The sequence below is a fragment of the Pygocentrus nattereri genome, chromosome 24, assembly GCF_015220715.1.
Source record: "Pygocentrus nattereri isolate fPygNat1 chromosome 24, fPygNat1.pri, whole genome shotgun sequence".
Taxonomy (NCBI): domain Eukaryota; kingdom Metazoa; phylum Chordata; class Actinopteri; order Characiformes; family Serrasalmidae; genus Pygocentrus; species Pygocentrus nattereri.
Window position 1 is genome coordinate 9,326,415 of NC_051234.1, and position 15,539 is coordinate 9,341,953.

The 15,539-nt window shown below is 41.0% G+C and overlaps 2 protein-coding genes across 4 annotated transcripts in view; one reads left to right on the forward strand and one right to left on the reverse strand.

The window, feature by feature from the left end:
- The window catches only part of cep72 (centrosomal protein 72), a 43,670-nt gene extending 41,055 nt beyond the window's left edge, over positions 1-2,615 (forward strand). The window contains exon 14 of the mRNA XM_017695807.2: positions 692-2,615. The gene's annotated coding sequence lies outside the window, so the exon portion shown is untranslated. The remainder of the gene's footprint in view (positions 1-691) is intronic.
- The window catches only part of LOC108426377 (tubulin polymerization-promoting protein), a 36,397-nt gene extending 22,158 nt beyond the window's left edge, over positions 1-14,239 (reverse strand). The window contains exon 1 of one of the 3 annotated variants that reach the window (XM_017695808.2): positions 14,116-14,239. Coding sequence is in view for 1 of the 3 variants with exons in the window: in XM_037534090.1 (XP_037389987.1) it covers positions 734-750 (17 nt within the window). In the remaining 2 variants the exon portion in view is untranslated. Of the gene's footprint in view, positions 1-733; positions 866-977; positions 1,114-14,115 lie in introns of those variants that run through there. The other 2 variants (XM_017695809.2, XM_037534090.1) reach the window with 2 other exon arrangements.
- Positions 14,240-15,539: the final 1,300 nt, after the last annotated feature.

Genomic DNA, 15,539 nt, shown 5'->3' on the forward strand with positions numbered 1-15,539 from the left:
GCGTCCAGAACAACAGAACACGCATTGTTTTGCACGGTACACTCTAACGGGTCAGATTTGATTGACATTAAATGTTGTTTTCCAGATTTTCTCCTGATTATGTACAGATGTGTGCAAAAGTTTTGGTAAACCTACTCAAATGACATTTTGTTGATTTTCTGTCTGAAAATTATTCTACAGAAAACACAATTATGTATATTTTAATGCACATTTATGTTTATTTGATGAAATTAATATTTTGGGGGGAAAAAATAAACTAAATGCAGCCAGTGCAAAAGTTATGACACACTTAGTATAGAAAATAAATAGAAACTATGTACTAAAAATGCCTTGTTTCTTGTGGAGGATGTTACTTTCAGCAACAAGTTGACCAATGATGTTAATACCTTTGCATACAGTTGTACCACAGAGCTGCAGATTTCAAAGCAAAACCACAGAGTAGTTGTCAGCTGCCTCCAGGTACCCATAAGGCCACTATTCATAGCTGTGGAAATGTTTTGGCACCATAAATTTAACAGCCCTGTTGATATAGGTGTTTTGGCAGCAGTCACTCGATTGTCTGTTTGGCCATAAACTTACCACCCATCAGACCTTTATTACTGCTATTATTATTGTCATAAGTGTCAAGTTAACTGGCACAAACGAAAAACTAACTACAACTAACGTTTAATTACTTTGTTTTATTTTCCAGTCGTAGCCAATTAAATGAAGATCCAGCAAAGACAGCGCTCACCTCCCAGTAGCTCCCATAGTGGACCCACATTGCAACCAGGAGAACTTCAGAGAACCATGGATGTTGCCATGGAGAAAATGCACCCTTACAAAGAGCCCGAAGCTTTTTCCTCAGCTGTTTCAGCACAGCAGCACTCAAGCAACCCAGCCAAACACCGAAATAAAACACACCGGTCCTTAGCTACCAGCAGCTGACTGAGCAGACTTTCACCTCCAAAACTAAACATTGGCATGATCTCACTCACGGATGGCTAAAGCTGCTTCGCTATCAGCTCCTCCTGCTCCTCCTGAATGCTGGCACTGCGACCACACTGGCTCAAATCTGCATTTATTACTCCGCAGCTCAGCTCAATAGACTAGAAGTGAGCTACATAAGTACAGTCGATGTACAAGCGGTTCCTCAAAACCCACTTGAAGACGTCCCTGTTCAAGAGCTTTGTGTTTTACGGCTCATTGTAGTAAGAAACAAACCTTTATTAATTGCCATCAATAATGCCATTCAGGCAGGGGAACACTGTAGGTCCATTGTGTAGAGACGTGCCAGTCTTGTCTGGGGCACTCCACACTACAGACGGCGACGTCGCCAGCTATCACAAGGCAGAGGTCACTAGCTACGTTTGCAAGCACACAATAGCTTGATACGTTCCTAGTTAGTAAAAGAAACTGGACTGAATCAAGAGGTTTGCGAGTTAAATTTATTCGAACGTTAAACGTCCCCTTCGTGATGCACCTAGATCATAAATCCATAATGGGTTTCCCTTCGTTCTCAAAAACACACAGAGGAGTGACGTAAGGAGGGTTTACACCATTTTACAATAAAGGGGTGCACTCAGTGCATCAACTGTGCAAGTTTTGAGGTGATTCCTTCCTAGAAACGATTAAATCGCCTTGAAACCATCACAGTTTCCAGACTAAAGCATCAGTATGTATCCTCAGTGATTTCAGAACTGGAAAGTTCAGCTAGTCAGCTCCTCTCATTGCTCTAGATAGCACCTAGAACACTATGTTATTACATCCAGAACCTCATTATATTGCTGTGGTTTAATCTGTTTGCCACCTGTATATCAGTAGTGTGAAACTCCACAACTCACCAAAAAACAAACTGAATTATTACACAAAAGTTCAGGCCGCATTTATAAGTTTCAGAATATCATAAGAAGGAATGGTTCAGCTCTTAATGTACACGATTCAATAAATCATAAATCTTTGTAAACACTGATGCACATTAAAGTCCCCCCTCCTTGGCTTTACACAGCGAAACTTGTTGTGGGTTGCCTGCAACATAATTTCTGTTCAACGTGTCAGTTTTGGTGTCTACTAGGTCTTCCTGGTGGTTGTTAAGAGACCAATTTTCTCAAGCTTTTAATCAGTTTTTAACTTTCAGTTAATTTTACTTTGACTTTCTCCTTCCCTATTCAAGTGGATAATCTTGTATCTAATCGGAAATATCTACGAAAATTAATAATTTAATCAGCCCCGGCTTTACACAGTGAAAGTTTCCTGCAGCTAGCCTCATGTTGTGAGTTGCCAGCAACAATTTCAGTTCAGCGTAACAGCTACACGAAGCGATTCGAAAACAACTTTCAACCACCCAAAAATATGTTTTATTTTCTTATCGGTGATTTTTAAAAATGTCATTGGATATTAAAAGTGTCTACTGAAGTTGCATGAATTTTTTGCAGTGTAACGCCAATTTTACTTTCTCTTGACATTACTTTTTATATTACTTTACGGGATACAGGCATATGCAAAGGTTTGGGTGCCCTGGTCAAATTTCAAGATGTTGATTTTCTAGGTGTAAACTCATCGTATACAGCAACACACTATTCTGTACATTTTAATGCACAGTTACTGTTTATTTGCTGAATTTAACATGATAAAAATAGGAAAAGTGAAAATGAAGCATGTACAAAGGCAATAACAGATAACAAATAAAATAATTTTCCCCAATATGTTAAATCCAGAAATGCATAGAAGTTGTGCTCTGAAATTCTGCAGGAAATTGAGAAAATATTTGCAGAAATATAATTTTTTTTCTCTGTAAATAATTTGACCTGGCTGGTTCAGACTTTTGCCTATGAGTGGATGTTGCTATTGCAAACAAAGTAAGCGTGAAAAAGAAAGTATTACAAAATACAAAGTGACTGGTTTGAATTTACATTATTGAAAGTCTGATGCACATAAATAAAATGTTACAATTTCTGTGTTTCAGTTCACGTCTTTTGGCAAGAACTGATTCAGGTTAATAGTCTGAATGGTATTTCTTATTGCTATATATATTGTACCTATTGATTTTACAACCGTTATCAATAAAAACATAAGTGATCTGAGCTCTGGCCATGCTAGACAGCACTTCACTCAGTAGCAGTAATGTTAGTGTCCAAAACTTGTTTGCTGTAGAAAAAAAGTAAACATACAGGTGAGTTTTCTTTGCTTTTTGTAGTGAACTGTAGTGAATCCTTCTACTTTCTAAAATTAAAGGAAAGTTCAGTGTAAGTGATTAGAAACTATTCACTGAGGACTCACTTGTGGGCGCCCTCTGCTGTTTTGCAGTCCTGTTTTAAATATAATGGGGGAAATAGGAAGTGGCCAGACTCGTAAACCGGCTCTGGTTGCTCAAAGATGGCACAAGAAGGTACATTAACCTGGCAGCTAATGTTAGCACACATGTATATTAACCATGACAATTCTCCTTGACCCATCTGCAGTTCATCCACATCACCTTTTGGTATCTGCCCAGCTTGCTTGGAACCTCAATGAAGGTGATACTAAAATTAGGACCAGGTACCAGGTTTGCCTAATGGAAAGCCAAAAAGGCGAGTCGAGTTGAGCCATCACCATGCAGTAGAAAAGCGGCTTATGACTTCAGTCATACCATGACAATTGAGCTGTGCTGTTTACATAGTAATCCACAGTTGCACATGTAAATACAGTTACTGAAAATGCAGGTCAGTAAACAAACTATTTTTAAACATGTTCTCAAAGCTCCTGCACTAATTCAAAGCAAACTCAAGTCCATCCAGGCTTTTTGTACCACGTTGCACACACCAGTCATCACCTGAGTGATTCCATTCCTGTGAAAAAGCTACCTTGTCTGTACTTGTATTTAGCCAAGTCACTTTGATTTGACCTATGGGAGTTATGAGAATCCTCACAAGTACAAACTTGGCACCGGTGCTGATAGCTTTTTACTGACATCTGTCTCTCCTTCACCGAAGAATCCATGGCATCATTTTATGCTCTGAATCAGATATGTAGTCTATGGAATGTGCAGGTATATCCCATATATTTACTATTATTTAGGGGCAGTCGTGGGCTGGAGGTTAGGGACCCAGCCTTGTGACTGGAAGGTCACTGGTTCGATACCCTGAGCCAACAGTATGTGACTGAGGTGTCCTTAAGCAAGACACCTAACCCCCAGCTGCTCCATGGGCGCTGCGGATAGAGCTGCCCACCACTCCGGGCAAGTGTGCTGTCCCCTAATGTGTGTCTTCACTAATAAGTATGTGATATTTCACTGTAAGATTGCGGAGGTGAAATTTCCCCATTTTGGGACTAATAAGGATCACTTAATCTTATACCCAGTTAAAAACAGACGATACATAAGAGGTTCATTTAAGCACTTAAAGAGGAACTCCATCCAAAAACTAGCATCAATTCATCAGTGTTTGCTCACAGCAATACCCAGCATTGTGCAAGTACGTCAAACAACCATTGGGAATCAAATGTTTTGTTTTTTTTTACCCCCATCACACAAGGGTGAAGGCTAGAATGTTCTCTATCCAATTCACATAAAGCTTCACCACATCTGTTCAAACTGCACCATCATCGGACAGCTCAACACACAAGAAAACACTAGCTGCTAATTCTCTTATGTCAGCTAACAAGACTCCCAAGGAGAGGGAGGACCTTCCTACCCCCCCAAAAAAGTAAGAGGACAGTTTTGCGGTCTCGCACTCCTGGTTACGGATGGCTGGGGCATCATCTCGGATCAAACTGCTTAGAAAACTTTGCTAATAGAAATCACAAAGCAATGTCTGATGTCCATTCCTGTGCATCTGTTCCAGTGGATAAAACTTAACACATCAGCAACATAGTTTGACACGCAGCAGGAACAATGCTAATGTACTGGTTCGAATTCTTTCTAACATATTAGACTCATTGATGCCCCGCAAACAATCCAGATAAAACAACGTACAAACATGTCAAAGGACATCCCATACCTGAATGAAATCAGGCTTCTTTCAGTAACCCCTGATCTCCCACTGTGTAGTCAGCTGTTATTGTTGGGGATTGAATTGTTATTGCTGTGTTGTTATTGTTTGCCAACACCAGAGGAGGATGGGTTCCCCTTTTGAGTCTTAGTTCCTCTCAAGGTTTCTTTTTCTAGCTCTTAGGGAGTTTTTCCTTGCCACTGACACCACTGGCGATGCTCATGGCTTAGACCCAGATTTTTCTGTAAAGCTCCTTTGCGACAATACCTGTTGTAAAAAGTGCTGACTTGACTATTGTGATAGTGAATATTAGAGAGACCTATTGAAGGAACGGCCAGTCTCTTGGGGTAATAAAAGCCTTTACCTTTGATGTAGCTCTTATCACAGTCCAGCCATGGGCACAGTGACACAAAATCTGTGACTGGCTTAAAGCTGAAACCCCATTTGAATACGAAAATAGGAAAATCCTGTTATTGTTCAATAGAACAATGGGGTGAGTATACAATATTTCCAATAACTGCTCAGAAATGCAATCTAGAGGAACCACTTTTCTTATTTTTGCACTTCATAAGGCAGGCATCTGGCGTTCTCCACTGCAAGTGCTCCTTGGAAAAGAGCGAGAGGGAGTGAGAGAGAGTGGAAAGAGAGCACATATCTCTGGAGATGAATATGCGTGGCGATGAGTGCATGCTTACATGCATTCGCCTTCTGGGGATGCTCTGCACAGATGAATGCTTAGACAATAAATTGGCCTATTTTAAACGCAGGCTATTTATAACAGGAAATGTGCAGTGGAAGCCTAACTGGCCAAACGGTTGCAGAGGACCCTCTGAACGTGAGGCCAGCAGAAGGATGATGGAGGTGGAACCGGGCTGCTGATGTAATCGGTAAACAGGAAGGGAGGGAGGTGTAGGTTGACCGGTGCAGAGGAATTGGAAATGTTAGGGCTGCATGGTTATCATTTGTTTAGCATTACCATGATATCGGCCTTTGCAGAACTAAAACTGTAGAACTCAAAATGGAAACGGAAGCTATTCTGACCAAGCACTTTTAGGAGAGTTTCTGCGTATGTTTTGACAGTGTTCATGTAATCTAACAAAATGAAATTATTTTGGTTATAATAATGCGGGTTGGCCTCCTAAGGCCTTATTCTCACATGCTACCGTTGTGTGGTGTGAGTGCTATAGCTTGAACGCGCTGGCCTTTCATGCAAAGTTATACAGACATTCCTGTTTCCACACGGATAAATGATCACATCTGTCACTCCACTCAATAAAAATGTCACGTATGAAAAGTGCACCATATATTTGTTTATCCTTGACAGCATGACTCAAGCCTAGTAGACCAACTGGAAAATCTCTGTGCAGCAATGTTTAACTAATATTTAGTCATGAATTAAATAGAATAAAAAAAAATTGTTTGCAAGTTGGTGTACAGTCCTGTTTCATTTTCATTGATTTTCATGGCTTATTTTTGTGTACTTTGCTGCATGATGGGTGTGACGCACGGAACAAATCGGCACCGGGTCTGTTCTCTAAACACCACGGCACTTCAGTGCAGCATCTGTGATGCTCTGCCTCTTTGCAAGCATGTGTGAATTAGACCAAATGAGCTCAACCATCTAAGCACTGGCCCAAGTTTGATCCTCAGTGATGACCACAGTCATCCATAAGTGGGAATCCAAGAGATCATAACTGTCCTCCCTCTCCTGGGCATCTGTTAGCTGATGTAATAGAATAAGCAGTAAGCATTCTCCTCCAAGCGTGTTGAGCTCCAAAGACGTCACATTAGTGATAGATAAGATGTGGTGAAGCTTGGAGATCATTGGAGGAAGCTCTTCACCTTCCTAGCATCAGCAGGATGGTACGCCAAACTAGGATGGTGAAGACTAGCACAAGCTATATGTTGCCTTAGATGTGGTGGAGTCCACCCTGAAGCCCAGCTGTTCACATACTGTTGCTATGACACTGCATGTAGTTCTCTTGCTTAATACATCTTTTAATTGGTAATTTCCATGAATGGGCCTCTTGATAAACCCAAATTATTTTGTTTATATATTGATGCTACTAAGAGGCCAGATTTTTAGACACATTGTCTTAGTTTCTAAGTGACCCTTCCATCCATCTGTAGTAGTGCAGGCTGAAGCCCAGCTGCAGCGCTGTATGTTACTATGATAAAATCCCCGATTGTAATCCTCTCGTTCAAATGCAGCTTTTACAGTGGCTTTTAAATACCTTAATCAACCAGTGGCAAACTAAGAACAGCAGCAGCTGAGTAGAGCTCCAGTTCCCCTCCACAGCCTCCACTGCAGCAAGAATACAGGAGCAGTATGAACAAGAGAGGCTACAATCACGGGGATGCTGAACCACTGACTGTATATATGTGATTATATATACACTCACTGACTGTATACATGATAAATGAAATACCAACTCATTGTATATATGATGTACATGATATATACACTTGTTGACTATATATTATATATATGATATTCACTTGACTATATATATAAAATCTACAGTCATTGTATATATGACCTATGATACACTCATTGATTATATATGATATATACACTCACTGACTGTATATATGAAGTACACGATATATATATATATACACTCGTTGACTATATATGATATATACAGTCATTGACTGTATATGTGACGAATATGATATATACACTCACTGGATGGAACATGTAGCCACTGTTGCTCTCACTGCATGTCGGTGATGAAGATTACAAACTCTTCACTCTGGAAATCAGGATTTTCGCCTTTAGGTTCTCCGTTCACACAATGAAAAAGTTATTAAATTATTGAATGTAATAAATAAATTGAAATAAAGCTTAGATGGTCTTTTTAGCTGTAACAAAATGCACTTTTGTCATGCCAAAAATGGCCAAATTTGAGCAAATAAATGCGATTAATGGCCATTAACTGCACTACAGAGCGCGATTCATCATTTTAATCATTTTCAGATGTTTGTCACATGATTGATTCACCATTTGTGTTTTGAATTTATTGAGATGTGTACTGAGATCACATATTGTGTAGCCTTGTGGAGGAGTGTGCGCTGCCCGGGTGTGGAGTGGGATCCATCTGCTCCAGTCTCTCAGCGTAGGACTGAAACCTTGCCAGCTGACCACACGGCCCGGGCTTTCGGAGAAGCCCCCACCCACTCACCCAGTCGCCCGCTGACCACTGCCTCATTCCAACACAGAAGCACTAAAGGCCATTTTAATCCTAGTAGCCACTGCTATGCTGTCCAAATGTCTGGAGCATCTTGATGTGATCGGTCAGCGATACCCACATTCATTTCTCTCAGGAGTATTTCAGACGCAGAGTATATCAGCCAGTATATTAGGTCCACCCACCCACTGGCCATTTTATCAGAAACAACTACTGGGGTAGGCTCTATGATCACATGTTCGTTGCTTTCATGCTGCATTACATCACAGCACACTTCTGAGTATCTGATGAGTATGGTCAGTACATCTGACCGCAGTCTGGCTGGGTGTGAAGCGCTCTAGCCATGATGTTATTTGTGATAACAGCATGTTTTTTTTTTTTAACTACAACAACACTCCACTGAGCACTGGTTGCTAAGTAACGGCTGCTTTGTGGCTCATAAATTTAGCACATACAAAAACAGAAAATGGACACTTTTATAAGATAATATTTGACCTGCGTCCCCCTTGGTCAGATTCTGAAGCAGAGAGTGACCACACATCATTGACCCTAAGTGAGGTTTTTCAGTCGGCAGTCGTGACAAAACAGCTAAACAGTTCAGCAAATAAGAAACACAAAAAACACATTCAGCTTCATCTGGAAAACGCTGAAAAAGCTGAGCTCAACCTGATATTCACATATTCAGAGTTTTACAGCGCTGTAAAGTTGGCTTTATATTAGACTATAGACTTTATATTTGGGCAGTCGTGGGCTGGAGGTCAGGGAACCAGCCTGGTGACCGGAAGGTCACCGGTTCGATCCCCAATATATGATAAATGCCCCCTAGTGCGTGTCTTCACTAGTGTGTATGTGGTGTTTCACTGCACGGATTGTTTAGATTGCATAGGTGAAATTTCCCCATTGTGGGACTAATAAGGGTCTCTTAATAATAACTTCTGTTGACATTTGACTTTCCATAATTTCTTGCAAAATAAATGTCCAAAAGTGATCAAACTTACATTCTCTCACTGCTGAAAGAGCAAACTACAGCCAAGTATTTCAAACGCAGCTCACGAACACTTTTGCCAATAAGGGGCCGTGAATAAAATGGACATCTTTGAGTTTTGTGTTTAACTGAAAAAATTGCATCACTTGTATTAAAGTGAGCAGCTTCCCTCCACTTTGTAGTTCAATTAACGGAAGCCACTCTCTTCACTATGAATGATTTGATGTGATTTTGCCTTTTTCCCCCACTAAATACAAGGAAAACATGTCCTTTGAAGACGCTCCCTTAATGACTAAAGCGTTTCCCAAACGTTATGTTCAGCAAAACTTAACTCTTTAACTATATTTGTAGTTTGTTCAAAGAAAACTGTGACGAGAACTTGAATGTCCAGCAGATGTCCAATATAAAACCAACTATTATGCAACATTATGATCTACTGTACTTTCAGCTTGAACCTGCGACCAAATCACAGCTGTGATGTCATTAGCAATGACACATTCCCTCTCGCGTTGTTATTAACTGAACAACTGCATCATCATAAAAAAGGACAGTTTCAGACCAGTTAGAGCGCCTGTAAACAACAGGAACACGTGTAACCATATAAACTGTATAGTAGCAAGTAGATCAGCCCATAATGACTGATTTTATAAGTGTACAAATAATTTAATCATCGCGGTAATCGTTTTTCAGGCTTTCTGTAAATGTGGCACGACTGCTTGCTGCCAAATTTGCTGTAGTCACTGCTGCATTGCTGTAGTTATATTGCACTGTACAGAATTACAATACAATTCTAATGGATTATCACACGATAACCTACTGCAAATGTGTAATGGATTGTCTTGTATGCAAAAGTACACAATTTAAAGGGTTTCAGAATAATTCAGTGTGTGAGATGTAAATAGAGCGATTCAGGGAGGTTTGGTGTGAAATGGTTCAGATGTCTTTACAGTGGTGGTGATAGGAAGCAGGGGTCGCCATGACTACAACACAAATATAGACATTTTATTTGCTATCCAGAACCACCAGTGGACCTACACAAGTCTTCTGAGTTTATATGGAATGTTGATGATGGGAAAATAGCCATTAATCCAGAAAAAATCAGTTTACATTCTGGACCATTTTGTATCCTGCATCCTGCATGTATCCCTCAACGGTGAATGGAATATTGATGATGGGAAAATAGTGGGAAATCTGAAGCAATACATTTTCTCCGGGGACTTTGCCTCAGAGTCCTGCATGCATCTCTCCACCATGAATGGGCTTTAAAAAATACATTTTAGGACTAAAATCTTCTTAAAACTTCCCATCGCAGACATCAGGCAGTGAATTCATAACCACTTAAGGTAATCATTTTCTGTGAGGGAGCTTTTAGAGGTGGATGTCTGGTTCCTATCCCCACCACTGTGAACTGTTCTGACTCTGAATGACTCGGTTTACATCTTGACCGTTAAAAAATGTTGTGTAATTACTAAAAAATGCACAAAAAGTCCCCTATAATGTTACCAGTGGAAAGACAGTGGAGGTAACTAATGCAGTCCCACTGGAACGGCTATCCATTCACACCCTGTCTGTGCGGAGTCATATTTACTGTGGCTGATTAATGACCCTTATTGCACGGGCAGCAGGGCCTGCACTAGCTCGTGAGGAGCGGAGAGAGAGGTTAATAGAGAGCCGTGGAGAAGAGCTTTAGACAGGAGATCTTCTGAACTGATGCCAGCAGAGTCTCTGTAGTATGTCACCTGTGCAGGAATTCTACTGAGCTTTATGTTGGTTCCAAAAGCCCGAGGCCTTTACTTTAACAGCAACGGGACATTGTCAGAAGCCACAGGTACATAGTAATATACATGCTAAACCAGTAATCTTAGTATGTTCACAACTCCACACATTTCATGTTACCATACATTTCTGTTGGCAAGTCAGTCAGGGCATCTGCTCTGTTTACATAGGGAGTAGTTTTAATAGATAATAGATTAATTTCAGCTCTAATTCACTTTCTTATATCCAGTGGCTCAAAGGTTTGCATACACCAAGTTGGCTGTCTCTTTAAACCGGTGGTCATCAACCCTGGTCGTGGAAATTGGCCTTCCTGCAGAGCCTAGTTCCAACCACAACCTGCCCCAGCTAATTAACTTCTTCAGAGGTTCCTGATTGGATGGCTCAGATGATCAGAAGGAGGGGCAGCATGTTAGATACAGATCGGAACTACACTCTGCAGGAACGTAGATCTCCAGGAAGACGGTTGGTGACCGCTGCTTTAAACAGTCGGAAAGATTGTAGAAATCGATGTAATGACTTTTAGATGTTTCTGATTGCCTAGATGCCATAATGAGGAGTGCACCTCTGAAATTAGTAAATGTAATGTAATTAGTTACTGTAGTTAAGTAGTTTTTTGGTGTATCTGTACTGAAGTTTTTCTATTCTGGGCGACTTTTTCCTTTCACTCCACTACATTTCAGAGTCTAATATCCGACTTTTTCCTCCACTACATTTTGCAAAATCTGTCGTTCCTTTTGGTTTCTGTGTGTATAAAAACGTAACATGTCAAAACGAAAGAAGCGCAAAGCCAGAGCACCAATCAGGGCCCAGCGGTCACTTTGTTTTGAGCTGGTTTTGACCTGTTGGTCACACCGACCCAGTGCAGCACACGGTTCAACGTCAGTGCGGCAGCGTAAAACTTTGGGAGAGTCTGTTCAACATAAATGATGAACTAACCTAACTTTGTGTAAATAGAGCACAATATAGAAATATGTCCACATATGCAGTCGAGACTGACGCAGCTTTTTTCTGAATTTCTACAAACACTGTTTCATTTTATAGTAAATTAGTTTGGGCTGGTTTATGTTTATGAACAGACGCCTACAGATCAACATAGTAAAGGAGCTCATCTGTGATCCTGAGTTTAAAGCCAGTTTTTATTAAACTTAAACTTGGAACTAAGTTGTAAATAAATCTTAAACTGAAACTTTGCTTGTGTGTAAAAAGTGATTTCGGAGCCACTCGGTTCTCCCTGATGGAAACTGTTTACCTTCAGTGTTTTGTGCTTATGATCATTTTAATAGACGTCAGCGTCACTAATGAATGACGTTCTATTAAAAGACTGGTTTACCAAGAGAGACGCTGGAGGACTTTCACCTGAAATGAGTTCATGAAGTGAGTCTTGTTATAAAAATGATAACAGGACATCAGAGCCAGAATTACTCTTTTAGTACTTTTACTTTTGATACTTAAGTACATTTGAAGGCAAATACTTTTGTACTTTTACTCAAGTACATGATTTGTGTACTTCGTCCACCACTGGTCAACTGTAACAGAATCCAATAGGCAGCTGCTTCAGCATTTGCCCATTGAGAGGTTTTCTGTTCTTTTCTGAGATATAAGGAAGCATGTTGACTGTGGTAAATGCTGGTACAGTACAGATCCATTAGATAGAGATTAGGTTAGAAACACTGTAGTATTTCTTTAAGAGAGTCACTGACCAGAATGTTCTTGTCTGTTTATACAGAAGCTGTTCAGAAACCCCTCCCAGGCTCTGCTGTAGCTCACATATCATGAGAAACAGTCAGACAGTGATTGCAGTTGTGGTTACATGCTATATAGTCCTATCTTCCCAATCGGCGTTTTCCATGTGTCCTTATCTTCTTCCAGAGGCAAAAATCACATTAATATTATTCTGTAGGTCTTTTTCTCCCTAATGGATGAATCATGGTAAATTTCTTTCTAGTCTCACAAATCAGGCCCCGCACTAGAATATGCAAATGAGGAATCAGTGTGCTGAGTCTAATTGCTGACGGCAGATGCCGGTGACTTTTCAGGCCATTGCACCGCAACCCAGACCTGAAAAATCTGGGGCAAACTGACTGCACCAGACGCATCTGCTCAGAAAACATATGCAGGAAAACAAATCTGTGTATATGGATAAAGAATCATAATTTCTATTGCTTTATATGACAATATACAATATACTTTGTCTATGATATATATGACAATATACTGTATAATAAATATGAACATGAGTAATATGCATGAACATATATAGTGTATATGTATATATATATATATATATATATATATATATATATATACACACACATACATACACCGATCAGGCATAACATTATGACCACCTCCTTGTTTCCACACTCACTGTCCATTTTATCAGCTCCACTTACTGTATAGCTGCACTTTGTAGTTCTACACTTACAGACTGCAGTCCATCTGTTTCTCTGATACTTTGTTACCCCCTTTTACCCTGTTCTTCAGTGGTCAGGACCCCCATGGACCCTCACAGAGCAGGTGCTATTTGGGTGGTGGGCAGCAGCATCCTGTGACCACTGATGAAGGACTAGAGGATGACCAATATAAACTGTGCAGCAGCAGATGAGCTGTTGTCTCTGACTTTACATCTACAAGGTGGAATGACAAGGTAGGAGTGTCTAATAGAGTGGACAGTGAGTGGACACAGTGTTTAAAAACTGTATATATGCTGTCTATACTTATACATAGATGCTCATATATAGATATGCAATATATAGCATATATAGACAGCACATATATTACACACACACACACACACACACATATATATCTCCATATATTCACTTGTGCAGGGATCCGCTCTGGCTGGCTCTAAATTGTAGGTGACTGTAGTAACATTCATTTCGTTAATTCAATATTAATAACTAAAGCAGCGCTGTATAAAGACTCATTTCAAACACGCAGCCTCGTATTCCTCTCATCGCAGCGTTACATAAACGAGCCTGGGGAAAGCGAGGCCACGTGATCATTGTTGTTGTTCGCCCGTGCAGCGCTCACAGTTTAGAAAACGAGCGCGAGCAGCTTCGTGCGAAAAGCCACAGCCGCGGAGATAAAAACAGAAACCAAAACACAAACACACACCAAAACAAAGCGCGCGCGTCTCATAGCAACAGCGCGAGACCGCCTTCGTTCTTTCGACCGAACGCCTCTAGAACGGGGCGCGCGCTCGCCTGCTTACCTGTCAGCCTCCCGCTCGCTCGCGCTCTCCTCCGTCTCTCCTCACTGAATCATCGCCGAATCGCGCCGCGTGAACCGAGCCGCTGCAGCTCCGCGCTGCGCCACGGAGGAAGCTGATTGGATGACAAGCTGGCGAGAGAGCTCGCTGATTGGTCACACAGCGCCGCGCGCTGATTGGCCGGGACGCTGGGCACGGAGGTTGCTGATTGGTTGAGGCGCGAACGGAGCTCTTCGCTGATTGGCTGAGATACTGTCACTCATAGCAGCGAAGCTACAGCGCACGTATAAACTGTATATGTACAAATGGGGCTAATATGGCACCAGCGTTGTTATTCAGTGTTTAATTGTGTAGAAATTTTAATAAAAGTAAGTTTGTGTTAGAAATTAAGGTAATTTGCTCGGGCTGCATCCTAAATGGATGTCTATTGAGGGCTTTTCTGGTGTGGATGGCTTTATTTAATGGCCTATGTAGTGCACTATTTAAGGAGCAGGGACATTCAGGGTTGGACAACAAAGAAAATAAGCGAGGATTTGTGTGCTTTGGCATTTGGCCCAACACAGAATGTCCTGATGAGGTGTAAGAAGCCCACCGCTGCTGAGCCTTTTTCAGCATTACACAAGGCGTGATGAGTTCTCCTGGGGTTACATAATGCTGCACACAGTGCAGAGTGGAACGGTGGGCCCGGGACCGTCAGAAAAAAAAACATGAAATTTTTACAGAGATGTAAACAGAGAGGGGCACCAGGAGTGAGGCTCCAGTTCTGGACTTCTGCTTTAGCTGGCGGATGTGTGCATGCATGTGGTTTTGTAACACACACCATTAACCAACAGAGAGAAACAGCTCCATCATGTGGTAAACATCACATTTCTGCATTCCTCCACCTGAGCATCTACAGGGTCATTCAAAAAGATTCATCCGATTTCAAAATGATTCACTTGTAAATCATCACAGATCAATGCTGTAAACTCTGAAGGATTTAAATGAGCATAAAGTTTATGTAATTTTACACGTGCTGAATATGAACCTCCTCCAGCTGTACAGACAACATCTGCACTCACGGCTCTTTCAGTGTGATTTCGGAGATGGTCCTGTGTTGTTGGGAGGGGCACATAAACAGTCCTTAATGAACCCCCACAAAAAAGGCACACGGTATGAGATCTGGTGATGCTGGTGACCTTTTTCTTGGAACTGCTGATACTAACTACGAATGATCTAAGCTGTTGGAGGCTCACTGCCATAGTGACCGTCAGAAACTCTATGATCCCCTCTTTCAGTTGGATTGTGACTCCTAGACGCCTCACGATTGTAAAAATATTGCACTTTGAATTCGGATCTTTCTGAATCACCCTGCATCTTATCTGTCTGTGCATAAAATGCTAAAGAATCCATTTTTTTCAGTACTTCTCTTTAACATTTATTATCAA